Source organism: Chelonoidis abingdonii, chromosome 18 (assembly GCF_003597395.2).
Source record: "Chelonoidis abingdonii isolate Lonesome George chromosome 18, CheloAbing_2.0, whole genome shotgun sequence".
In the NCBI taxonomy this organism is placed as follows: Eukaryota; Metazoa; Chordata; order Testudines; family Testudinidae; genus Chelonoidis; species Chelonoidis abingdonii.
This window is the reverse complement of record NC_133786.1, coordinates 14408298-14435890: the sequence shown is the minus strand read 5'-3', so window position 1 is coordinate 14435890 and position 27593 is coordinate 14408298. Positions and strand designations below refer to the sequence as shown.

General features: G+C 43.0%; 1 protein-coding gene across 8 annotated transcripts in view; it reads right to left on the bottom strand.

Moving 5' to 3' along the window:
* The window catches only part of SIK2 (salt inducible kinase 2), a 104192-nt gene that overhangs the window by 17537 nt on the left and 59062 nt on the right, over positions 1–27593 (bottom strand). For 7 of the 8 annotated variants that reach the window (XM_032788056.2, XM_075073531.1, XM_075073529.1 and 4 more), the window contains 5 exons: positions 13309–13433; positions 8140–8263; positions 6998–7218; positions 5290–5442; positions 1672–1830 (listed from right to left, as the gene is read on the bottom strand). In XM_032788056.2, the coding sequence (XP_032643947.2) occupies positions 1672–1830; positions 5290–5442; positions 6998–7218; positions 8140–8263; positions 13309–13433 (782 nt within the window). The remainder of the gene's footprint in view (positions 1–1671; positions 1831–5289; positions 5443–6997; positions 7219–8139; positions 8264–13308; positions 13434–27593) is intronic. The other variant, XM_075073530.1, reaches the window with a different exon arrangement.

Below are 27593 nucleotides of genomic sequence, written 5' to 3'. Positions count from 1 at the left end.
AGAGCTATTCAAATCAGTGATGTGAAAAAGGTCCAAAGTACGACTGTCAACATCTAACCATCAACAGCTAAGAAATCCTTCAGCGTAGCAAGCAGGGACTAAAACGATGATTTGACTCCACCCAAACATAATACACCAAGATTAAAATTATAATGTGGTAACAAACATGAGAATGCCCATGGTAGTCTGTGAATAAACTCATTTGTGAACAATTCAGTCTGATGTCAAACACGAGTTTTCTCCATGCTGCCAGTTCACATCGCCCTCTGCCTCCCTACAAACTATTGCCATAGACAGATAGTTTGATGGCAAAATACATCAAACTTGCTGTTGCTCCCTTCAGAGTTTAGCTGTGGAGTTGTCAAACCCTATTAGTAAAGTTCAGTTAAGCCTTAACTGTGGAGGGCAAGACAGCCTACACAATCCTCCAGTCTGATTACAGGAAACAAAACCCATTAAATAGGACTGCAGTTTAACATGGTCTCCAAAGCAGATTTTATACACCGTTCTAGTTACAGAAATGGCCTTGCTGAGAGGATGAGCTGTAATCCTGTTGAGATACAGCAGTTTGCTAATACTTTGTCAGTATGAAGGTCCCTACTGGCTATTTACTGTTCAAAAAATGGACTACAGTAAAAAATTAATACTCTCTTTAAACAAATGCCTGTCTGCCAATTTTCCTGTATTTCATAAGGCAGGGAGAAGAGTGGAATTCTAATAGCTTTAGCTAGTAATACAAACTTATGGTTAAGGCTCCATTATAACCTTTTCTCAAATGTCTACATTTTCGGAAAAAACAACTCACTTTCAGCTGAAAGTTTCCAGTATTGGACTCAGCACAAAAGTGGGTTTTTGGGAAGTTTGAGCAGCATCCAATTGCCCATCTTTACACTTGTGAAGCTGGAGAGAAATACACATATATGTAAGTCAGCTGCACAAGCAAAACACGTGCCTGAGCAACTGTCTTCAAGGCAATTTTTACATTGGTGGAGGAGGAAAAAAAATCTAGAGTTCGATTTGTTTAAAAAAAGCATGGCAGCTCAGTGGGCTTTGAATGTTAGATTAAAAACCATGGGAGCCACATTAAAGGACACAGGACAGGTAAAACTGTCAAAGGGGCATGATCAATTCCTGTATCTTGTCTCTAGAACTGGTCACCTTTCTCACCTACATATAGGTAGTGGAGGTAACATCTGATAAAGGAATTCATCATGCACTCTGACTGCTTTCTCTGTCCTCTGACTAATCAGTCTTCCCCAAATCACCCATACAAAGATAGGATGAATAAATTTTGCTTTTAAATACTGCAGAGGCAAATAGGGAGAGAAGATCTAAAAAGTTGGAGAGGGCAGAGAGGATTATCCCACTTAAGACTATGCAGCTTTCAGTAAGCCCAGCTGGCATGAATCAGAGTTGAACCAATGAAGTCAGTGGAGTGACACCACCTTCTAAAAGCTGAGAATCTGCCAACCCCCCCACCCCACCTCTCCACTGAGGGTTCTGTACTAGAAAACAGACATATCCTTAAGGCCAAGGTGTGCTGGTCTTTCAATTGACTAATGAGAAGGTGCAGATCATTCCAGTATCAAATGCTACTTTCACGCAATAATTTAACAGGACACCTCTCAAAACTTTAGCGACATTTAAAGATAGATAATTTATAAAATATACCTTCGGAGTATCGACTCTTTCTTCCTCCATGAATGCTGACTCGACGTGGCAGCTGGTTGGGGGAAAGGAGAATGCTTCTGGAGCTGGTGGGAGGCCCGGAGACCTCAGCAGCCTTACATTCTGTGAACGCAGGTTCACTGGGGGCACCGCAGCTTGTGTCTGAGATGTAACAAAACCAAACCATCTTAGGGCAAAAGAGGAATCATGAACAATGAAAACACACAGATAACTGCAAATACAAAACCTGGTATCAGGGCTCCCCTGAGGAGTGTAGATTTTTCTGCTTATCACTGCATGATAAGGAGGGAGCCTTGGTACCAGTCAGGCTTTTGTCATGTTGGATAAAGGGAGAGACGTGCTTGAGCTAAATTCCTTCAAGGTCATTAGCATACAAGTGTCAACATTAAAAACACAGTCCCGCTCAAAGGTAGTGGGTGAGATTTACTGCCTAGCTCTTCATCCAGAAACACAGCCTTACAGGCTTAGACTTCAGAGTTCATTTAGTAAATAGAAAGATTTACATTTCTGAACAAATAGCATATCATCAAAGATGGCAGAAGAAAATTGCTTAGAATCTGCAGATGCTCCAAACTGCTCATGCTTTCCATGTTCCACAAACCCCTTACGTGGTTCCTTTCCTCCATTATAAACTGATCAATGTTTTAAAGTCTCATTTAAAAAACTTTATATAAGAAATCTCTGGGGTAAAATGAGGCAAATGGGTTTTTTTTAAGCGGTCTGTGACTGTCTAAAGATCATCCCACCTGGTGACCCCTATGGAACAAAACACAAAGGAATGGGAAGGATTCAGATGTGAAGTCAGGCACCTTTAGAGGGGACTTATCTCCTGGAAAACATAGTATTGAAAGCAAAGGGGCACCAAACTCCAGGCAAATGTAGTGAAATCAGGAAACTGCCAATAGACTGGAACAAATTATCATCATAGCCACAGGCCTGATTATGTGCTTCCATGTGTAACACAGGCACAGAATTACATCTGCATGGACTGAGCAACTAAAAGTGTTTACAAAAACATTAATCAGACTCAGAGATAACAGGGATCCCAAGTATAAACAAGGCTCTAGTAGCTTCTGATATTTTACCATCAATGTGTTGATAGGGTAGTCAAAAGGCTAGAAAGCCTGCATAGCCTTTTCTACCCCAGGGCTCCCCTATCTACAGCTGAACAAGTGAAAGCATTAGTGGGAATATTAATGAAATTCCCTAGCATAGGCACAGCGAGCATCAATCGTTTGTGTCCCTGAGATTCCCCTCTACAGCCTGAAGGACTTTCAAACCATCAGGTGATTTACAAAGATGTCCATTTGGGATAGCGGTGTCTGATCTGTCTTTTCAGAGTGGATGCAGATTCTGCCTTCCACTTCAGGAGAATGCAAAACAAACAAAATGTCTTACAATTAGCCCCCAGAGCACCATCACTCCTCTGATTCATTCTGGAAAAAAGTAATCCAAGAAGCCTGGTAGCCACTAGATGCAGACACGTCTAGACACAGCAGCACTCAGTGTACAGAAGGGACCAGCAACTTGACACAATATACATATTCAATACCATTAAAACTTGACTGTATGAGGGTATGTCTTCACTACCAGCTGTATCGGCGAGTAGCAATCGATTTCTCGTAGATGGATATATCGCGTCTCATCTAGACGCGATATATTGATCCCCGAACGCACTCCTGTCAGCTCCGGAACTCCACCAACGCGAACAGCAGTAGTGGAGTCGACAGGGGGAGCTGCGGACGTCGATCCCACGCCGTGAGGACAGTAGGTAACTCGATCTAAGATACTTCGACTTCAGCTACGCTATTCACCTGGCTGAAGTTGCATATCTTAGATCAATCCCCTCCCCTAGTGTAGACCAGCCCTGAGTCATCTTAGGCCAATTATTTTAATAGGGCCATGTCTCTCATCTTTCCAGCTAGGCATTAATGGAAATTATAAGCCAGGCAATATTTTTGCCCTTTAATGAAACAACAGGAGAGCATGTGAAGGGAACTCTAAGGGAATTATTGGAACAAAACATGATAAACTGTATATGACCTTTCTGTTTGGAGGAAGTAACTAGGGAATAAAGTGACAAATGGCAAGAGTGCCCCAGAGCCCATACTGAATCCATCAGTTTTGGAAGCATAACTGAAGATAGCCTCCTGGAATGTAGAGGCCAGTGTCTGAGCAGTGAGCACCCAGATCCTGTTCTTGATTCAAATCAATTAGTTAATAGGCATACTGGGTCTACTCATACAGAGGCGCTGGAAAACTTCAAAGGAGTCATTTACAGTACTCAGCCACCTGTGCTACAGGACTGCTAGCAAAACAAGACTCCTGACAACACGTGTCTCAGGAGATCCTCATGCTGGTCTCAGCAGAAACCACACTGTATTTAGTGACAGGTATACACACCCTTGAGGCACTAGGTAGATGAAGACAATGATATCCCTCGCTTAGATATCACAAGGGATAGGTACCTTCAATAACGAGATCAGATAGAACAGCCCTAGAGATCTGTCTTGGGTATGACCTCGCTTCTTCTCCAGATTTAAGTGCAAATAGAATGCATACCTCAAGAACAGCAGTGGGGGAAGTTGGGGTTAATTTTCAAAGGGGCCCGAGAGACTGTGCGCATAAGAGCACCGAATAGAATGTGCTGACCATCAGCCCCCATCCTAACACAAACTCTTTACACTCTTCTCTAAATAATCCCCTGTAAGAAGTTTAGCTGCTCATTTGCAGATTACATTCAAGGTACTTGAAGCACAGAGGAGTCTGCAGCATGGCTGAGTTGATGGACAAAGACAAACATCAACTACGGACAGCAAAGAATGCCAAATCCTCAGAAAAACAGAAACATTCCATTCAAGTAGTGCAGCAGCACGCTTTTCATTGTTATGCCCCCAAAAGCTGCCCCAGGAATGTTGAGGATGAAACAGAACTACTCAAGCAATGAACTGGGGGTTAAGGATGAAACTCCCTGTGCCCATTAACCCCGAGGACAAATGAAATCATCTTTGGTAGCTTCAGTCCCAGAGTACAAAGTCAGGCCATGTCCAATTTGCTGCTGCGCTAAGCCAACAGCCTCTGCTTTGTTTACCTGCGGGAGAGGCAAGATCCTTCATCAAGAAGGACAACTCAGTGTATGTGCACAGGCCATGAAGTTGGGGTGATTTATTGCTGGAAGTAGTTCTGATCCCATCTGGCCTCTCAGTGACCACATGCTCTCTCCAAGCACAGTGACCCTAGTGCTCACAAAATGAAATAGGAAAATTAGCCAGCCATTTAGGAATTAGCCAGTTTCCAAGGGTTCTCATCCGATTGCTTACACAGACATACAGACAATTGGTACCTAGGGTTTCACATGATTTGACAAGACCCACAACTCTCAACAGGATGAGTCACAAACAACTGTCTTGTCATATGATGGTTCTGAAGAGAACAAATGCAGAGCACTCTGCCCAGAGCAACACAGAAAAGCTTGGGATTCTGAAGACACAGGAAAGCGAAGGATCCTCCGACACAGAGCTACCTAGGAACAAGAGCTTTCTGAAACAAGAACATTTTGTGCAGTGATCAGTCCCATCTCTGCCTGGAATTAGGAGTTACCTTGGCGACTGTTTGTTCAGCAATGGTGCTTGGCCGACGCTGACGAGCATCAAGTCTCTGCTCCACAGGGAAGCTACTCCGATGTGACTTGAGTCTCTCCACTAACAGGTAATAGATAGCAGCAAAGTGGTTATAACTCTTGTTCTGCAGAGACTGAAAAGAGAAACAAGTGTCTAAATGCAGCCAAACCTCCATTCTCCAAAACCACAAAATAAGGAGGTAGGAGAAAAATCTCACTTTTATCAAAAACAAAATCAAATGCTTAAAGAGTAAGGGAGTCTCAAGCAAGTGTCAATCTGGAAACCAATCAGCTGAGAGAAAGTTTCTAGCCAGAATGGCAAAGAAGAGTGTGTCAGCCTCTTGAGGCTCAATGGTTCTGTGAAGTTAAAAAGACCAAGTAGCTGCAGCTGCGTGTGGAAGCCTGCTTCCAGAATTCCTATCGGGCGTGATAGTTGGTGTCTGTAACCCAAATGCCGTTCTGAGCCCTCCAAGACAGAGCAAGTGCCATGACCTCACTTATAAGGGGTGGGCTACTCCAGATCCTCACCAGTACTAGAGAATTGATCCCTGGACTACCTGTGCACACACTCAGCCCTTTCTGGCAAGAAGTGTTAATAGTGCAGCTTCCACACTTGCTAAAAATACCAGCCATTCTAAGGAAATGATCATCCTGAGTCCTGAGGGAGTCTTTTGAGCATTTATTTCTGATAAGAGGCACGATTTGGAATCCAAGAAAGACAGTCAATGCTTGCTGCTCTTATGCTTCCTTTTACTCTCCTCTGAATTTCACATCCCCATTCCTTCAGAAGCATAAATCCCAAGTATGTTGCTTCTGATTTTGCCCCCCTCCATATGCCAAATGATGCTTTCCCCAATACTACCCTGTGAATCTAATGGAGCAGAAACCAACACAGCTCCTTGGCTTTGTTTTTCTGCCTAAGAATCAGCTTTACTGTCCACACAGAGCCCTTGAGGGGAGGCGGGGAGCTTCTGCATCCCAACAAGGGATCTTACAGGGCTATCACTTTACAAGCTCTGCAGCCTCAGAAAGTTCCACATGAATTATTGACAGGCCCTTCAGTTTGCTCTGTGATCCACTATAACAAATTGCAACCCCAAATGTTTGCAAGTGCACTCAAATAAAAATACCAGCCAATACCTAATAAAAGAACCACCTCCAGTTCTGGAGGCCCTGGGATCCATGGAGTGAATTCATTAACCTTTCCTTTGTGGAGCCAGGGGTTCGTTCCAATTATGATCCCCAGCACGAATGAAAGTTAATTAGGTGATTTCTTCCCAGGTCCCACTTTTTACATAAACCCCACACATTTTGCTATGATGGCAGTATCTGCACAACAGAAGCCCAGCTCACTGATAAGCTCATCACATTCAGGAGTTTCCAGTTATCAGAGACATCCTCAGTCCTCTGATCTCTTTTATTAATCGGTTACAAAGAATCAGGGCCAAAGTTGGCTAAAGCAGTTGTGAACAGCAGGATTCTTAAATCTTCCAGAAGTGGAACACATTTTCTGCAACTTGCCTTCCCTTGAAGGGTCTGTGCAACTGATAATACAGCAGCAGCTTGATTTTGTTGCAAGAGTAACAAAAGAATGTTATGAGAGAGACTCGTGTAAAATCTAGATTTAATAAAGCAGGACAGTAAATGGGCTCATTCTGAGGTTACAGCTCTGTGGAAGGTCTGTTTTACCTCAATAGTTTTCTGTTGGTCTATTCCAAGGCTGTGCATCAGCCGCAAAACCTGCTCATTATACTCTCCAATGGAAGGCTCGTTCTCCTGTCCTTGTGGATAGAGAATGGGTCTCTGCACAGGAACTTCTATTAGCATCCATTTATGCTCCTTAATCTGAGTAATTGTCAATCTCTTGGATGGGTCAAGGACCAGCATTCTCCTGATCAGGTGCTCACACTCTGTTGGGATAAAGATAAAGTAAAAAAGGGACCATACTACAGACTCCTAGCGAAGAGGCTACAGTGCACACACTGTATTCATCTGACACCTACTGATGAAGAGCAACAGCAACAGGAAACCGTCCTAGTTCTATTTCATTTTTGTGCTAAATAAATTTCCTGAAAGTTAAAATAATCTTTTGAGCTAAAGACTTCAGTTCACACCAAGAAAAAAAATCAACTTATGTCAAAAATGTGGTGTGTGGGGAGGGGTGTCATTAATTCTAAGCATCTCCCAAAAACCAACAGTAATGTTATTTAAAGCTCAGGAAGCCACTTGATATGTGTCCCTTTAATTTAGGCTAGACTATTGGCAGCTTCTTCCCAGCCAACAGGCCAGTACCCACATCATCGATTTTAGGGTTACGCTATCAAACATTTCCTCATTGTCTGTGATCAAGAGTGACAGAGCAAGACAACAACTGGATCAATCAAACTAGGAAAAGATCTGATAGTCTTACAACAACAAACAGCAGCAGCAGCAACATGTGGGTGTGCCACAGATATAAGACTGTGAGACGCATATGAGTTGGTTATGTGGTTTGTTGGGGTTTGTTTGTTTGCTTTTGTTTAAAAGAAGTCAAAGAAAACAGGAAAACCCAATCTGCAATACACTAAAATTATGGTAATTTTGTTTTCCCTGCATTTGCTTTCCAAACTAAAATGAATGTTTGTATTGTTGTCTTTGACAATGAAAACTACTTGCTATTTGAATCTGTGAATTTTTTTCTGTTTCTAATCAGAGGTAGGAAGTGGGACACTTCTTCATCTACACTCATTCATTGCTCATTAATGACTAAGTTGTCTTGTCCACCATCTGCAGTTTAAAAGTATAATTTAATGGAGATTAAAATCCCCAAAGCATAAGGACAAATATATTACCTTCTGACATGAAATAGGGGATCCTGAACCTTCCTTCCAGAACCCGTTGTCTCAGAATAGGGAGTGTAGGTCCATCGAAAGGTAACGCTCCACAGACTAGAACATAAAGAACTACACCCATGCTCTGCAAAACAGAGAACATTCCTGCTTTTACCTTTCAGATGCACACAAGTATTGTACTCTTTGCTCTGAGATTTGCTAGTGAAACCCCAGGCTGTCACTGCCAAAATTAAAGTTGTTTCTACATCCTGCAGAAACAGTGTTAAAGAAAAAGGAGTCATATACATGAAAACCCCTAAACCTTAAGAACCCTCAGCTAACCCAAAATGGCTAAGTTTGCAGTGCCTTTTGCTGATCAGCAGGGTAAAGCTGCTGTGTGTAATGGACTAAAGACTCCAGCTGCTAGTGCAAAGCTCCATACAGGTGACTGAATGATACATGAAAAATGAGCCGCTACTTCAAGTGAGATTTAAAGCCACTCTTTACTACATCCGAATATGTTCAAACAAAAAACTCACCCCAAATTCCAGTTGTTCAGAACAGAGAAACCTCAACCTCTCCTGTTCACTGACTTGCAAAGTTTTAAGGGGAAAAACCCACCAATGTTTGTATGGACTGTGATGGCTGTGTTTCTGCACTGCTGTGTGCAAAGCTCATTGAGGGATTGCATAAGATGTGCAAAGAGATGCACACAACCAGAACAGCAGCATTAAGCCAATCATCAGATTCATTTCTGAAACTGTGTGTTAATTGGCAATGCAAGAGGAAACAGTCTTGCTAAATTTGCCAAAGAAGATATTGCCATATGGAATTAAATGACCATACCAGATCCTGGGGACATGAGTCTGTATGGATAGACACGGCGCTAGGTGCCTTAATGGAAAGGAAAAGCATTCCAAACATGCACCAAAACTGGGCCAGCATACTGAGATTTTAAAACTAAAAATATTAAAAATCAGTGTCTTTATTTATCTGCCAAAACCTGAGTTGAGGATTATGTCTTCCTCCTGCCAACTCAGCTTTTTAGAAACCATTTCCATTAGCTGCTTTAGCAGTTGTCAACTGTAGCACAAGAAAGACAGTATCCTGAACTCAACTCTTGGCAGGTATGTGAAGGAGGAAACTGCTTTTCAGACGTTTTATTTTAAAATGTAAATACTTGTGTTTTTGGTTTACAAGAAGATTTGGTTAATGAGCCGAGATCTTAAACGGTTTAAAAAATATTTACCAAAGCTCTGCAATTCACTTTTCACATTCAAACACCACTCACATTATTCTGAAACTTGTGCATGGTTGGAGAGTAATGGGTTCATTTGGCAGTTACAGGATAATAGGCTCAGCAAAGATGTAACTTTTACTCATTAAAAAGGAGTGCTTATGAGGACAGTGTTTATTTACTAAAATAATATGGATCTCTTTAGATAAGCAGCTGCAAGGTGAACGTCTGTGCACTGCCCTGTTTGTGAACTGAGCTCTCACTCAGAAATTTATCTGCCTCTCTCACATGTATGTAGCAGTACCACCGTGCTTCTGGCACCAAAGCACAGACTGCCGAATTGCACTGTATCTCTGGGTGCTTCAGGATATGGACACATCATCATCAAGACCAGAAGACTAAAATTAGATTAAAAACAAATTAAGAATGAAAAGTCTCATGTTTGACAGTGCATTAAAGAGTGCAAGGAACCCTGCTCAGTGCATGTTTCTCCTTCTTTTACTTCATGGAATTACGATTGTGCTCTCTGTCCTCTTCCATTAGAGTAGCAAGTAGGGAAACACACACACTGATTCAACAATATGCATCTGCCTGCAGCAGAATGGCATGGGGCACATAGCTTCTTCTCTTTCTCAACTCAGAGAGAGGGCAGCTGACAGCTCCCTCCCCTTTGTGTTAGTGACTCAGACTCATCAACAGTTTACATCTTGAACGCCTGCCGAAGAAGGAAGCAGTGCAGTGAAGCAGGGACATTCATGCAAAGAACCTATTCAGAAAAAACAGTTACCTACCTCTCCTAAGTGTTGTTCTTTGAGATGCGTTGCTCATGTCTATTCCAATTAGGTGTGTGCGTGCAGTGTGCACGATTGTCGGAAGGGTTTTTTCTCTAGCGGTACCTGTTGGGTTGGCTGTGGAGCCCCCTGGAGTGGCGCCTTTATGGAGGTGTATATAGGTCCCTGCCTACCTGCCGCCTGCTCAGTTCCTTCTTGCCAGAATACTCCTACAGAGGAGAGGGTGGGCAGGATTTGGAATAGACATGAACACCACATCTAGAAGAACAACAGTTACGAGAGATAGGTAACCGTTTTTTCTTCAAGTGCTTGCTCATGTCCATTCCAATTAGGTGACTCCCAAACCATATTCTTGGAGGAAGGGTTGGAGTTCATCTGGTTGCAGATTGCAGCACTGCCCTGCCAAACACTGTGTCATCTCTGGACTGTTGCGAAATTGCATAATGTGAGGTGAAGGTGTTGCTAGAGGACCATGTGGATGCCCTGCATATATCCTAAATGGGCACTTGAGCTAGGAAAGTGGCAGATGACGCTTGAGCTCATGTAGAGTGTGCCATCAATGTCGGGGCCAGAATCAAATCGTAGCAAGTCTTGATGAATGATGTAATTCAGGATGATGTGTGTTAGGAGGAGATGGAAGAGTCCTTTTATCCTCTCTGTGACAGTGATGAAGAGCTGTGGGGACTTCCAAAATGGCTTTGTGCGATTGATATAGAAAGCCAGAGTGCGTCTCATGACCAAGGAATGAAGCATGCAATCTCTGTTATTGGCATGCGGCTTGGGAACAACACAGGTAGGAAAATGTCCTGATTTATATGGAATTGAGAGACTACCATAGGGAGGAACGCAGGCTGTGGGTGTAGTTCCACTATGTCTTTATAAAAGACAGTGTAAGGGGGCTCAGATGTCAGCGCCTTGCGACCGAACAGGTCCAGCTTCCTGGCCTCCTTGGTCTTTGGAGTAGGACCCAGCTGTCCTTGCTGCTCCGTGTGATTGGCAGTGTCCACCACTAATGTGCCCAGCTGGGGATGGGTGAAGAGGTGCTCATACCCCTGCTGTGGAACAAAATATTGGCGTTCTACTCCTTTAACTGTTGGTGGGATAGAGGCTAGATTCTGCCAGAGCACCTTAGTTGTATTTACAATGGTCTTAATAAAAGGAAGGGCCACCCTAGAGGGTCCCTTAGCAGCCAGGATATCAACCATTGGGTCTCAAACCTCTGTGACCTCCTCAGCCTGTAGATTCAAGTTTTGCGCCACACAGCGAAGGAGGTCCTGATGGACCCTGGTGTCCATTGCTGGCAGAGAGGTAGTCGTCCCTGCCATCGCCTCATCGGATGAGGTGGAGGAAGACGTCTGAGGAGGGATTGGATCCTCTTGCCCTTCCGGTTCCCTGATGGTCACCAGGGCAGTTTCAGGTGCATCAGCTATAGCTGTCCTTCCTTGCACTGGGGGTGGGGTGACAACAGCTCCCATCTCAGGGTCGGATTGCCCCAAATCTTCCTCTAGTGACGCATCCCTCATACCTGGATCCCTTGAGACCAATGGGGCCCCGCGGTGTCCCAAGGCCACCAAAGTCGCCCTTGAGCCCGGCCCTGGTGATAGGCCCCTGGGGTCCAGAAGGGCCACTGCACTGGCCCCTCCCACTGGGGAGGCCATGACTCTGTTGGCGCTGGGTTGGGGTGCATTGCTTCTTCAGTGGTGCCGGGAACAGTGCCAGGATCTAGAGCAGTACCAACTCTGCCTGGAGGTGTAGGATTCCACCTCCAACTCAGAGGAGTACTCAGATGTGGACCAAGACAGAGCAGAACCCAGCAGTGCCAGAGATCAGTGCCGTGGTGAGGATGAGCAATGGCTCATCATCTTGGGCTTGCCCCTATGTCTGATGGGGGGATAGAGCAGTCACTGGTGCTGCCATCAGTGCAATCATTGTTAGAACCATCAACATCAGCGCCAGGGCATCTGCCAGCAGGCACAGGGATTGAGCCATCATGGTGATCAGATCCCGTGCTGCTTCCAGTGTGTCCAGTGTGGAAGGAAGATTGAGGTCTTCGCCCTCCAAATCCTCCAGCACTGGAGAGTCCACTCGCACCTGACTCGATGGCCCCCGTCATGGCCAGAGTCGACGGCTGCGGGACTTGCAGGCCATGTTTGGGGTATTCCAACAAAGGACGCACCCCAGTGGTGTGCCATGCTGGTGAGCAGGCCCCGTCCGCTGCCTTATTCTTCTGTGGCACTCGCGATTGTGAATGGTGTCGCAATGTGGAGCTGGGCCTCGGGGCTGGGAAGCGGTGCCAATGCTCCTTACCAGAGTCCTTCCTTGGTGTTGAGGGTTCCTGCACCAATGCCGGTGCAGCGCACCGAGGCTGCTGGTGCTGGCTCTGGCTGTGGGTGAAGTGCAGATTCCATTAGGAGGAGCTTCAGGAGAGAGTCTCTCTCCTTCTTTGTCCTGGGCTTAAAGCCCCTGTAAATCTTGCACCTATCCGCCTGATGACCCTCCCCGAGGCATTTGAGGCAGGAGCTGTGCGGATCACCATGTGGCATAGACTTCAGACACTTCTCACAGGGTCAGGGGGAAAGGGAATCTGGGAAGATCCCCCAGCTAAGTACTATACAACTAATTAACACTAATGGGTAACTATTTACAACAGCTATTCAAAGAAAGACTGCTAAGTAGGCATTTGTAATACGCGAGACTGAGTTGCTCCAACAACCCTCACTGGCGGTAAGAAGGAACAGAGCAGGCGGCGGGTCAGCAGGGACTCCACAGCTGACCCGACAGGTACTGCTAGAGGAAAAACCTTCTGACAATCATGCATGCGGCGCACACACACCTAACTGGAATGGACATGAGCAAGCACCTGAAGAACCTCACATTCCGCAAAGAACAGTGACAGCTTTTTGGATTAGCGAAATTATTTTGTGCAGTGACTTCATGTACACCTACTATGTAACCTTAACAACAACCTGGCATTCAAAGTGACTTTCCAAAGCAAGATCCTAGGCTTCAAAACTACTGGGCCTTAGGATCACTGTGTGACTTGGTCTAGAAAAACAAAGCCAGAGGTGAACAGCCTGTCTTGTGGTCTAAATGAAATTCAGAAGTGATTACAATGTTCATTTCTAAAAGGTGATTTTAATCTAGTAAATAAAATAATGATACCCAGATATCCAGCTGGGGTCCTTCATACTGCTGCCCTTCAAAGACTTCTGGGGCTGCATATGGGGGGCTTCCACACCAGGTGGTGAGAGGCTCACCACTTTTATAGAAATTTCCAAACCCAAAATCTGTAGGGAAAGAAAAAAAATTCTTTTAACACATCTACATTTTTAAACCTACATCCACCAATGATCCAGTGCTGATATGCACTGACTGGGTCTAAAGGACCACTTTCAGTCAGAGCTCTGTATTTCCTGCGAAACAAGAGACGTTTACGTTATTTTTCACTCACAGCGCAGACTGCTAACTCTTAACGGTAACTGCACAACTAGCCCCAATCCCAACCAGCACAACTTACTGGTTAATTTCTACCACTGGGGTAAATCTGTGATTATAACAATGTCCTCCTCTAATTAAGTGAGAGAGTGGCAACCAGGCTGTGTGCTGAGCCTATGTACTCACGTGTAAATGTCTGAGATTCAATACTGAACCTGAGAGCTCTTTGGCTTTCTGTAAGCTAGGCTTTCTTTGGGCTCAGAGAAGGAAAGTGATTTGACCAAGGGCACACAGCTTTTCAGTGGTAGAGAACCTAACACACAGAACCTGAGTCTCCTGAATCCCAGTCCAATGACCTATCCATTGGGAAATGTGGCCTCTGCGAGGAAACATCAAAACTGACTTAATACAAACATAAATACAGCCATACTGGGTCAGACCAAAGGTCCATCTAGCCCAGTACCCTGTGTTCCTACAGTGGCCAGTAAAGTGCTAACATATGCTTAAAGTAAAGTAAACAATTTGGAAAAAAAAATAGAGAAAGTATGTTTGCTCCACTCTTTCTCAGTTCCAGTCATCACCACGGTTACATGTAACAGTAGGTACAAAAACATTCAGTGTAAGTTTTAAGCTGATGTCCCTTTCAGGCTTTGACTACTGATTTGGACTTTGACAACGTCTCTGGAAAGGTTGCTTCTGAATAGCTATTAACTTTGACTTTAAGAGAGCAGTTATGTGCCATCAACTTGTCTGTGTATCTGCAATGGACATCAGGGTCCTCAGCTAATGAATGACTAATTCAGGACAGCAGAGACAAAATACACCGATCCTCAAGGTGCCAACAGATAAAGCAATAAAACAAAATGTGGGGAATGTTGTGTGTCCATTGCAGCTTCCTGGCTCTCTTCTGCCTTCCACACACACTTCCTAGTCAATGCCTTCAATGCTCAGCACAACTCTGATCTGCGCCTCTGCTTTTACTTCTAGCCATCCTTCTTTTTCGCTTTACCCTGTCCACACTTCACTGACTTCTTCCATACTCCTTTGTGACACACCCTAGTGCTACTCCTGGCACACTTGTTTAAAGTTCCTCCTCCGAATCCCTTCCTTCAACAAAGCCACTCAGTGCTAACCAACCAAGTGGCGTTAACTATTTATTAATACATTTTAAAAAATAAACCTCCACTGCAATGTACCTTCTCCTCTCTTGTAAAACTGACTCCACTAAATCAGTGGAGGTTTTGCCATTGACTTCAGTGGGGCCAGGATTTCTTCCTTGTTTTGTGAGAGATGCTTTTTTTTCATATACCAATTTGAAGTGTTAGGTCCTTGGATCATGGACCATTCTGTATGGAGTAAATCACTGTTGGTACTCAAAGAGGAAGAAAAAACTCCACGGGGAAAGGGGGAGCAGTAAAGGGAGTGGGATAGACATATTCTTTGTTTAAAAACCTTCAAGAGTTAGACAAACCCTAACTTTAATGTTAACTAATGGGCTTCTGTAGGGAACTAAAGCCTGGGTGTGACATTACCCCGGATATAGTCTGGACTGATGAACAGCTGTATTCCCTCAGTTCTCCAATCCAGGGTGCCTTTTACACTGCTTTGCTGTGAGAACTACCACTCCTCGTCTGCTGGCACACAGCCTCTAGCACAGGGGTCAGCAACCTTTCAGAAGTGCTGTGCCGAGTCTTCATTCATTCACTCTAATTTAAGGTTTTGTGTGCCAGTCATACATTTTAACATTCTTAGAAGGTCTCTTTCTATAAGTCTATAATATATAACTAAACTATTGTTGTTGTATGTAAAGTAAATAAGGTTTTTAAAATGTTTAAGAAGCTTCTTTTAAATAAAATGCAGAGCCCCCCGGACCAGTGGCCAGGACCCAGGCAGTGGAGTGCCACTGAAAATCAGCTTGCGTGCTGCTTTCGGCACCTGTGCCATAGGTTGTCTACCCCTGCTCTAGCAGGTAAGTTACTCCCAGTTATATTGTGTAAGTGTTACAGCTAGCCACTCATGAAATTACACTGCAGAGCAACACCAGCATATTCCCAGTCCCAGACTTTCCCCAGAAATGTACATCTTATACTGCCCAGTTCTCTCCTGGACAATACAAGCTCATATTAAGCCTATCATTTTATTAATAGAAAATGATATGCACAAATCCTATTATCCCAAATGGAGTTTCCCCAACACTTCAATCCAAACACACTGAGATAAATGAGTAAAACAGGTTTATTAACTACAGAAATATAGATTTTAAGTGATTACCACTAATGAGGCATAAAAGTCAGAATTGGTTACAAGAAAATAAAAGTAAAATGCAACTAATGCCTAACTTAACAAGATAAGTGAATTCAAAGCAAAGTCTCTCTCAACACGTTTCAGCAATCTTACTGGCTGAATTTCTTTCTCTTCTTTGAGAAGCATCTCCAGCTGCAGGTTAAAGGAGACAAAGTTTGTGTGGATAGGAACCTCAAGCTGTTTCTTTGTCAAGATGTAGATTTTTCACTCACACCCTCTTTCCTGCCAAAGAACGGCCACTTAACCAGGTGACATCCATTTGATTTTGCTGACACCTGGCTGAGACATTGCCTAGTCTTTTGTCTCTGGAGAACTGGTTTGTGACTGCTCCGCAGACTTGGAACATATCTTAATAGTATCATATAGTAGAAACTTCTAACTTTACATACAATGTTACCACACACATTTTACCAGGACAATAATGATCAGCACAGTATGAGTTTTCGAATGATACCCCATAAGGCATATTTTGTACAAAATTTATCATAGTCCTGTAAAAAGGGTGATATACAGACTCTCACAGGTCTACCTTAGAAAATTAGGTCAATTTATCTGCATCAGTCAGGTGTGGAAAAAACCACCCCTGGAGCAGCATTGTTAAGCTGACTTAAGTCCCCATGTAGACAGCGCTAAGGTGATAGAAATTTTTTCCCCATCAACCTAGTTACTGCCTCTTGGGGATGTGGATTATGTACACCAACAGGAGAACACCCTTCCCCCCCCCGCCCTGCCCCACTGGTATAGGTAGTATCTACACTTAAGTGTTACAGATGTGCCGCTGTATCATTTTAAGGGTAGACATGCTCTGAGACATGTAACAATAGCAGGTCACAAGCAATCTAAGGCCCACAATCCAATGTACTGTGCAGGACTTCATATAGGCTCAGCATTAGTCTAACTTGGTGTTAGCCACTGTTTAGCTGCTTCTTGAAGCAGTAATCCTGGTAACTTTTCCAGAGAACAACAAGCCATACAATATAAGATTTCAGCTTGTATTTTTTCAGGTGATAAAGCTTTAGCCTCCTCAGTAGCTGAGCTTTTAATGTGTAACTGTGCACTGGTGTGTTGGGGAATTCTGTGAAAGTCAACAGTGTTGATTTACAGTAATCAGGCTATTGATTTAGTCCTATCAACCTCTGAATACCTCAGAGGCATGTGAATACCATGTGGCGGTCATCAGCAGATAGCTTCACTGATAAACACTGTGGTTAGTAGACATTGTACAGGCACCACTGATACCACTTCATTTTGCTGTATTTGCATTTGTTATATTATGTTTGGGAAAGGACTCGGCTCTCGCCTCATATGACTTGTGCTACAAAACCATATAAAGACCCTGCAATTCACAAGCACAGCAACACAGTGTTACTGTTAAAACTATATGAAAACACAAGCTAATCCCACAGTCAGAGGAATTGACAATTTTAAGTAAAACTAACCTTGCTCTGGAATGGCACGTATATGGAGTTGGAATTGCAAGATTTATTTTCAGTGTAGAGTAAAGGTATGTGCATTTCTCTAACATAAGGCTACAAGATTGTCCTAGGGTATGTCTACACTTCAGCTGGGAGTCAGCCTCCCACCCTGGATAGACAGACCAGCAGGAGCAGGGCTTGAACTAGAGTGCTAAAAATAGCACTGTGGACATACCCTTAGAGCTCATATAATTTTCTCTAACTTTATGTACTGTAATGCGTCAAATCAAGTGTGATGAAATTCAGCAGAACCAAGCACTGAAACAATCAAATCTGACTCAGTGGGTCACACAGAATTTCAACAAGATTCCTGTAATATCAGGGTGGTGGCAAGCTTTTTCACAGTGTAGATTACATCTTAATAGAAAGACTGTCTCCTGGATACCCCACTCCCATTCATGATAGCATAGCACCATTAGTAGCTACAACAACTGCTTATGTGTAAAGTACCATCTGCAAAATAGTCAATGTATTTTTTACTGTTTATTACTTAAATATAGCAGCTGGGAACAAAGAAAGACAATGCCACGTGGCCAGTCAGCTCTCTTTAGAACACAATATTGAAATCACTGCAGCAGGAAACATGGTTTAAGGTGATGCAAACATTAAGTCAATATTCACCCAGTATGACTATTCAAGGGGAATTCCTCCCATAAACTGGCCTTTTAGTATGACTGGTTTTGGTCCACGTGAGCAATTAAAGTGTGCAGTTCAGTCACATTACAAAGGCAGTTCATACCATTTCCTCCTCGCCTTATCCCTCTCCTCCTTCCACTCACCCACTGTTATCTTGGGTTTGGTACTGGACACAGACAAAGGAAATAAATGTCTACACTAACTTACACTTAGACTAGTTCTGAACTGACCTCACTCCTTGTTCCATGAAGTTTAATAATACTTTGCACCTTTACAGTGTAACTCCTTCCATCCAAGAATCTCAAAGCATTTATTATTCAGCTTGTCTTACCTTATAGGGGGTGTTTTGATGAGAAATATCCCTATTTTACAGATGAGGAATCTGAGGCAGAGATTAACTAATCTGCCCAAGATCCCACACTGAGTTAGTAATCATGATTAAATGGCTGATCATCTCCTAAGCAAAAAACAGAAATCAGTGTCTCTCTCCTTAGAACCTTTGTCTGGACATTACCAAGCACTGAAACCCAGTGGTATTCCTGAAATGACGCTTTGCTCCACCCTCTCTTACACTTACACAGCATTTCATTAAATGGATTGTGGGCAACCTTTCTGTCATCTCCAATTCACATGATATGCTCAGGGAACACCACTCTCAGATGACTCCAACACATCAGGACTCAAGGGGAACTGCCAAGTCCAGTTTCCTTTTATAAAGAATAGCCGTGTGTGTTTTTGCTCGACAGGAACCATATGGTCCCCACCTATTTCTTTATCATCTCATGCACTGCTCACAAACTGATTTTCTTTATATAAGCCATCTATCCTGTTCAAGATACACCACAGAACTTGCCATCATGAGAGAAGTACAAGACTAAAGGTAATCATTTGGTGGCATTTTTATTAATAACCAAACACTACCAATAATCATCACAACATTGGAATTCTGTTTGCTTTGATATTGCATTGTCATCCTCAACCCATCTCAAGTTAACCCTACCCAATATTCCCACCAATAACAAAACAGACACTAGTCGTATCTCAGGGTTCTCTTCTTGGAAAACAAGAGTAAGAGATGTCAATGGATGGGCTGCCTTTGTGCATTTTTCCACAATGTTTTATGAATTGAATACTCTCCCTCACCTGATCTAGAAGGCCACTATCGCCTTCTTCATCACTCTCCTCCAGACCCACCACTGTCAAAATGTCTACAAATATATAGCCAGTTAACATTGGTTAAGTCAAAGGGTATTTGAAGATTATGGATTTTTATTGTGTATGTGGGGTGGTGGTGTTGGTGGTAAAATGTATATTCTGTGTTTTATACTGCTCCTCTATATTTCATATACTACTTGTCTTCTTAGATAGTTAGCTCTTCACAAGAGGGATTATGTCTTCACCTGAGTTTGCACAGCCCTAGCACATTGATGGTGCTACCAGAATTCAGATACTAGCACACTTCCATTTTTGTAGAAGAAAACAATAATTTGCTCTTCCTTCAAAACCTGTGTATATGAACACTATGTAGGTTCCCTTCAATTGGTATTTAATTATTGGATTAGGTATACAGCATGAGCCATCTTTATTATAAATCAAATAGACCATCTCAAAAACTGAAATGTAGCATAGGGTGGATTAGCCATTGCTTGGAATCTTTGAATGAAGATTAGATCTGTTTCTAGATGATAAAATGTAGCTGAACTACAAATTATTAGGTTTATGCAGGAATTAGTGGTAACATCCTATAGCATCTGTCACAGGGGCGGGCATACTTTTTGGTCCGAGGGCCACATCGGGTTTCCAAAATTTTATGGAGGACTGGTTAGGGGAGGCTGTGCCACGCCCAACAGCCAGGCGTGGCCCGGCCTCTTCCCTCTATCAGACTCCCCTTGCTTCTTGCCCCTTGACAGCCCCCCAGGACTCCTGCCCCATCCAACCGCACCTGTTGCCTGTCCTCTGACGGGAACCCCCTTGCCCCAACTGTCCCCCACCGCCCCATCCAACCCTTCCTCTCATTCCTGACTGCCACTCCGGGACCCCTGCCCCCATTCAATTCCCATTCTCTGCCCTCTGCCAAACCTGACCCCTGACCACACCCCCACCCCCTGATCACCACCCCGAACTCCCCTTCCCTCTATCCAACCCCCCTGCTCCCTGCCCCCTTAGCGCGTTGGCTGGAGCACCGGTGGCTGGCGGTGCTACAGCCACACCGTCCAAAGCACCAAGACAGGCAATCATATCGCCCGACTTGAGCCAGCCACGCCATGGCACAGCACAGAGCTCCGGGTCGGGCTCGGCTCTGCAGCTGTGCTGCCCAGCAAGAGCTTGCTGCCCCATTGCCCAGAGCATTACACTGGTGGCAAGTGAACTGAGGCTGCGGGGGAGAGGGAACAGCAGGGGAGGGGCCAGGGCTCAGGGACTGAGCAGGAGGGACCCGCATACTGGAGGTAGCCCACGGGCCATAGTTTGCATGAAGGAAATCAGATTAAATTATCACAATAGCCCCTTCTGGCTTTAAAATCCATGCATCCATCTGTTCATCATTACATATCAATCATCTTCTCTCTGTCAGTCTTTTGCACAGAATAGTCAAATTGAAAAATGTACAGAAAACAGAGGAAATTTCTGTATTATTTTTATTAAGTGTCTGTGTGACTTAATTTCTGCACTCACTACTATTTTATTGCTGCCCCTTTGGTAGTAAGGGATTAATTTCTTTCCAAAGAAGGGGGAATATGCAATGAATTCTGGGTGCAGGTCCTGTAGAAGTGTCTAGGTTGGTATGATTGGACTATCAAAAATTCTCAACGTATGAAGAGAGCGACCTTGGGCGACAGAATGGAGACCCATGACCGAACCATTAACCTTTAAAGACTGCATAACTTAACTGCCAGCCAAAGGGACCTGCTAGATGTGGATGGACAATTACTTGTCTGACCACAACTCTTTCCCAAGGGAGGAAGGCATCCATGAGAATGCAGTGTGACTGATGAACTAAAATGGCAGGAGAGGGCAGTAAGAATCCTACTCTTCCAGCAAATGGAGTAATTCACTCTGGGTCCACTGGGCAGGGAGAGGGAGGTTTGCTACAAGAAAGCACTGCCTGTCTTCCAGGGCAAAGAGGGTACATCTACACAGCAAAAAAGACCAGTGGCAGTGAGTCTCAGAGCCTGGGTCAACTGATTTGAGCTAGTGGAGCCTGCACGGCCAGACTAAAAATGGCAGGGTAGATGTTTAGGCTTGGGCTTGGGCTTGGGCTGGAGCCTGAACAGGAGAGAAACTCAGAGCCTGTGCTCCCCAGTCTCTCCCTCTTTGCTGGGTTTGAAGGTTCGTCTCCAGCCCGAGCAGCCATGTCTGCTATTTTTAGCACCTCAGTTGACTCAGGCTATGGGGCTCACTGCCAATGTTTTATTTGTTTTCTGCTGTGTAAATGTACCCAGAGGGGCCCACCTAAGTAAGCAAGGAGGACCTGGCAAGTTAGGGCAGGACATGCATTTAGGTTTTGCCTCACCACTGTCCCTAAATATTCACAAACACGGTCTTGTTTTGAAAAGGCTGCTCTGTATTACTGCAAATACCTGTTGGTTGCATTGCTCCTAAGAGGGGACGTCTCCAGTGGGTCCAAGCTCATTTGGACTAGTTCAAGAAATCACACTGAGAAACAGAGATGCTGAAGCCAAAAATCCCAGTCTTGGAAACATGGGGCTCCTCTCCTTGGGAAGAGTGGAGGCCCAGGGCCTATCACATACACTTCCAGAAAGACCATATAAGGTGGAGGGACATCACATTTTGAAAACATGCAAAAAGGCAGACAAGCTATCTAGACAGGCATCCAAGCACAGTCTCTTCCATGGCCCTGTGGTACATCATTGTTAGCTGGAGAGGCAAGGGATCAATAACAATCCAGCTCTGTATCTGAGTGAAACTCACAGAATATAAAGTTCATGCCACATTTCCCTTTCTTCCTCCCTGAGACCCAATAATTGCAAAATAAGTTGTGAAAAATACTTAATAAAATAGTATAAATTAAAAAAAAAAAACACAAAAGACCACCCAGTCACTGCTTCTCGCCTGCCTTATTCCTATCACAGCCAGACTTGTGTTGTGAAATTTTTAATTCACTTTGACACAGTTTTTCTTCACACATAACTGGCTTAGCAACCTTGACAATACTTCAGGAGACCTGAGGCAATTTCTTTCCTCAGAAGAATTTTGCCATCTGTGTAGGTATCATTAAGTTTGAACTCTCCCCTCAGTTATCTTGAATTTGTCAGATCAGTTAAGATCTCCAAGAGTCTCTTAGCGCTGCAGATAGAGACCAGGGTTTTGCCAAGAACTGCAGTGTTGTTCAGGTGCTATTATTAAGAGTTTTCCATATCTGACCACACGTACTTTCAAAGGGGTAAAATTACAGTGACTTGTCTTGCAGAAAAACGTACAAGGTGCTGTTACAATTCCCAAAGAAAGCAAAAATTAGGCCTGGTCTGCACTTAAAAATTAGATCAACCGAGCTACGTCACGCAGGGCTATGAAAACATTCACGCCCTGTGTGCCATAGTTAGGTCAGCCTAAACCCCAGTATATGTTGACGACCTAACTGTGCCTGTCTACTGCCTCTCAGAGAGCTGGATTAACAATTTTATTAAAACTAATGTTAAACAGAAATTATGTAATACATCAGATGAGAAAAGAGTGTCTGTACATCTGGGTGTACTGCTTAGATTATCCACCAATACAGTTTGTTTTTAAAAGTCATATGATACATAAAGTACATAATCAGCAATAATCCAAATTTAGGTGAATAAATTTAAGAATACAGTTTGGATATTAGCATCCAGGTACTCAGGTACATCACTCATGAGAAGTTGTACAGAGATTTATTTGTAGAAAGCAAAGTATATCAATGAATGGAGACTGTTCCCCGGTAACTGAGAATTAGATTGTATTTCCTAAATGGAAAACCTACCCTATCAGGGAAGTCTTTCAGTTACTTTCCTTGCTGCGCTTCTCATCAGCACTCCAGCTCATCCCTCCTGTTATTGTCGATGTTCGGTGATGTGTTCTATGTAGATGTCCCTCAACTGACGACATCCGACACCATGAGTTGCCGCATCAGACGAGCATAGCATTGACTGATTCCGCATTCCCGCAACACTCGCTCGTTACTGGTGTCCCATATACAAAAGGCTCAGACGATCAGCGTGTCTCTGAACCTGGTAACCCCAAGCTCTCAAGGTGTCGGCCAGAGGGGTGTATGTCTCCACCTTTCAAGCTCGGGCATCGTGGAAGGCTGGGGCCCTTTTCTCAAAGGGCACTGTGACGTCCACCATGATGATCTTCTTCCAGTCCTTGCTGGAGGTGAAGATGTCCAGTCGCAGTTGTCTGTCCACTCTGGGAATGGTGGAATTCACAGCAACCTTCCCTATGGGTGCTGGGATGGCTTTGACCAGGCGATCTTGGATGGTGTTGCATTGCAGCTGCCAGGCTCTGGAATGGGGCATGCAGCTACACAGGACGTGGGATAGTGTCTCGTGGGCATAGCCACCCTTCCTACATTGTTTGTCCCAATTCCTGTGGCAGACAGCTCCGTTCAGAGGAACACAGTTGAGCCGGGCCCCATGGATGAATCTCCTGTTAGCAAATTGGCTCAAGCTGCCCCCGAGGAGGAAGTGGTTGCTGGTGTTCCACTTTGCACGTCACCTCGAATACCGTGCCCTGGTCCGGCTTGTGCTTCAGGTTTTCCACATACTGGCAGCAGATGGCATCCTTCAGGGTCCTCTCCAGCATGGCTCTAGTTTTTGGAGTGAGGATAACTACACTGATGAAAAATCTCCTGCTGATGTAGGAAGTGTCTGCACTACTCCAACTGTGGTGCTGTAGCACGGGTAGTGTAGGCAGAGCTTTAGTTTGAAGTTTTTTAAAATTCTTTTTAACTAATTTAGACTATGTTCTGATGTACTACCTGGTTGCACTCTGGGTACTTACTAGAATATGTTGCTGTATTCATATCATTTTAAACTCCAAGTTTTATCAAAGCTGCCAGAATACCCCCACGGCATTGTCTTGAAAAAAATTAAACTAGTTGTTTATAACAATACAGAAGTCCATATAAAACGAGTAGGCAACCTATGGCATGTGTGCCAAAGGCAGCACGTGAGATGATTTTCAGTGGCACTCACACTGCCTAGGTCCTGGCCACCGGTCTGAGGGGCTTTGCATTTTAATTTAAATGAAGCTTCTTAAACATTTAAAAAACATTATTTACTTTACATACAACAATAGTTTGGTTATATATTATAGACTTATAGAAAGAGACCTTCTAAAAAACATGAAAATGCGTTACTGGCACGCGAAACCTTAAATTAGAGTGAATAAATGAAGACTCAGCACAGCACAGCACTTCGGAAAGGTTGCTGACCCCTGATACAAAACATTCTCTTGTATGCAGTGCTAATATTTCAGTAAGCATCTTAATGAATCCAGGAAGGGATCCAGATAAGGCCAGAGCTCAAGACATTAAAATAGAGGTTACTCAACTGCAACTTGGGTTTTCTGAACAAAAGAAGAGAGAGGGCCTTTACACTGGATTGGTCAGGTGTAAAAAATGTGTCTTTTTCTAGGACATGAAGGATTCTTGTGATTCTCCTCTCTCAGAATTCTGTAAACTATTTACATTATATAACCAAATAACTTCATTGTTTTTATTTAATAGTCACTAAATCTACACCAAGGGCAAGTAGCTTTTATAACTAGACAGCATGGCCCTTGCAAGGCGTCAACCTCCTGCTCCCCACTTGATCGGTGGCACGGCACATCCAAAATTTATACTACCCCGGATGCTAAGACCGACAGTGACCGAGTGGTGTGGATAGCAGTACCTCTTTTACACAATAGAGAAACAGGGATCTGGGGAGACGTTTATGTCCTGGACAGAGCCATTTTATAGATTCCCCAAGAATGTCCCTTTTGATTAACGGTGGAAAAATCTGAATCTTATTTTCTGAAGAACGGGACTAGACAGGGTTGTCCACTATCTTGCTGACCCCAAACACTAGCTGTTTTTCAAGGTTTCTCTCTGAACAACACTGAGTACAGAGTTGCCATATATGCAGATTACATATTGCTTTTTATCTCCAATCCTACAACCTCAACTCCATCCCCTTCAGTTCCTGAGGAACATCTCTCTCTCTTGGATTTTAAAGTAAATGTTGAAAAATGGCATGCATTGGCAATAGGGTACAGCCCAAGTCGGATACCTACTAACTCAGATTGGATGTCTTCATATAACACAAATCTCAGATACTTAGGGATATATATTCCAGCAAATTGCTCAGATTTTTACAAATCCAACACATTCCACTGTTGGACAAGATAAATTACCTGTTTGGATAACTATCCAGAGTTCAATGTCAGCTGTTAGGCCATATCTTTGTAATAACAAACTACCCTTTTCTTATTTTCTCTAGGTTTCTACAATTGTCTTCTAATTTTTTAAAAAATAAAACCCACATACTAATACGATTGTTAAAAATGTATTTGGATAAAAAAAAAAGCAACCACTCAGATTTAGACAGAGTATTGTATATGGCCTCACATTTAAGGTATACCATGTGGGCTGTTTGATTTATTTATTTTTAGTTTGATTGGTTTGCTTTGATAAGAGCATTAGAGTGACAGGTACTCAAGTAAATACAAAACAAAAAAAGTTTTTTCTTCATTTCTATGTTTTTGTGTTTTGTAACTGCTGTTCCATTATAATCACACTTCATCCTGGATCAGAGATGATCCCTTTAATATAACATGAATTTTGTTAATATTTCTTGTTCCAGATCTAGCAATCAGGTTTAAAGAATATTAGTGTTATTCAAGAGAAAGCCCTCCATAGAGCATATGACATCCTGAGAATCTTAGGAGGGCTGCAATTGGACCTGCTGTAAGGGCTGAGATTGTACAATGGAGTGATCTTGATCTTCTTAACCTTTGCCTGCATCTGTGCTTCAGATATACGATCATTCACAGTTTTGTTTTCAATTGTATAAACTGTATGTTCATTCAGACCAACATTTGCAGACTGCAGGATCTTGGCATTTTGCTTCTTTTCCTTGTTACTCCTTTAAAATAATAAACTACTTAAAACTAAAAAAAAAAATTGAATCCAAGAGGTGTAATTTTTGTCTTTACATAATTTAAATGGGCATCTGTTAAAAAAAGGAAACAATGGAATAAGATTTTAAACCAGTTTTCAAGCTGAAAAATGGAAGCTATTTCCCAGAAATAAGAGAACCTCTGCAATTTTTGCTGTGCATTCTACACTCTGAGGTGGGTTTTAATTCACAGATGTAAAAACCCTCCTGCTGAAGAGCAAATAGCTTCAGGGTTAAATTAATCCACTTTTTAAAAATTACCAACAGAATTCCACCTGCCTGGCTTCATGGAGGCACACAGATCTTTAGTTATGATGGTGATACGAGTGAAGGAGATAATTGTGAGAGAGGGTGCTGATAAAGAAAAGGTATGAGTGCAGTAGGAATAAACCTGACCCACTTCATGAACTGAATACTGATCAGCCATTCTGATGTCAGTGCATATTTTACTGTCCACCAGCAAGACAAGCCAGCAGCGCACTCTACTTCAAAATAATAGTCACTCCTACCTGATTTGGTTCAACCACAATTGCAATCAAGTTCATGTGATCTCTGGAGACTCTCAGTCTATAAGAGATCCTAATCCAAGCTCTCATGGGCTGGAAGTATTGAGACAGCTTCTCATCGTTTCATCCTAGATTGAAGCTATGCTTATTTTCCGAACACCTTTACAGAGCGCACAGATTTTATTTGGTGGAGCCATAGTACAGAAGCAGTCAATAATCCCTTCAAAATCAAGTAAACTCAAAGAATAAAAATAGTTTGACTTTTTCCTGAGGCAAACCGTTTCTGATCAGAACAAATGGGACTGTCTGGTTAGCACTAAAAAATAATGCAAGATAAAATCTGAAGGAGAATGCATTAGTGTAATAGCCCCTAACTTCATCCCTCCCCAAGCAGACATTTCATCTGGGCTGTATAGAAGGCCCTTTGTTTTCAATTTTTATCAGAAAATTCCCAGGTTCTGTAAAAGCGATTTGATTTTTACCAATTTTCACCCAAATTTTTGGATCACTGAAGTACATGAAAATACTGATTATGTTAAGGAAATCCAAAGTATTAGGTAGGTGCATTTATGTTAATAATAAATTAGTGTAAGTGTAAATACAAGGCTCTATGTTAAAGTAAGGCAATATACACAATGTAAGGAAGACGTGTGCATGTGTATGTACTGTTAATGTACAGTTCACGAAATCAACCACAGCATTAAAACTTTTTACTTTCAATACTTACTTTTCTCTATTTGTTGCTTTTTTCTGTTCTCCCATCCCCCAATATTAACTCAGATGCTTACTCAGAAAACTGATAACTTTTTATACCAATTTCCACCCATTTTAATTTTTTTTTGTAATGAACATATGATAAATCCCTTGGTAATTTTGAATAAAATAAAATGGAGGGCCTTGTTAATATATGTATGTTTGTTATTTAGGATGCATTTTGAGTTTGGATT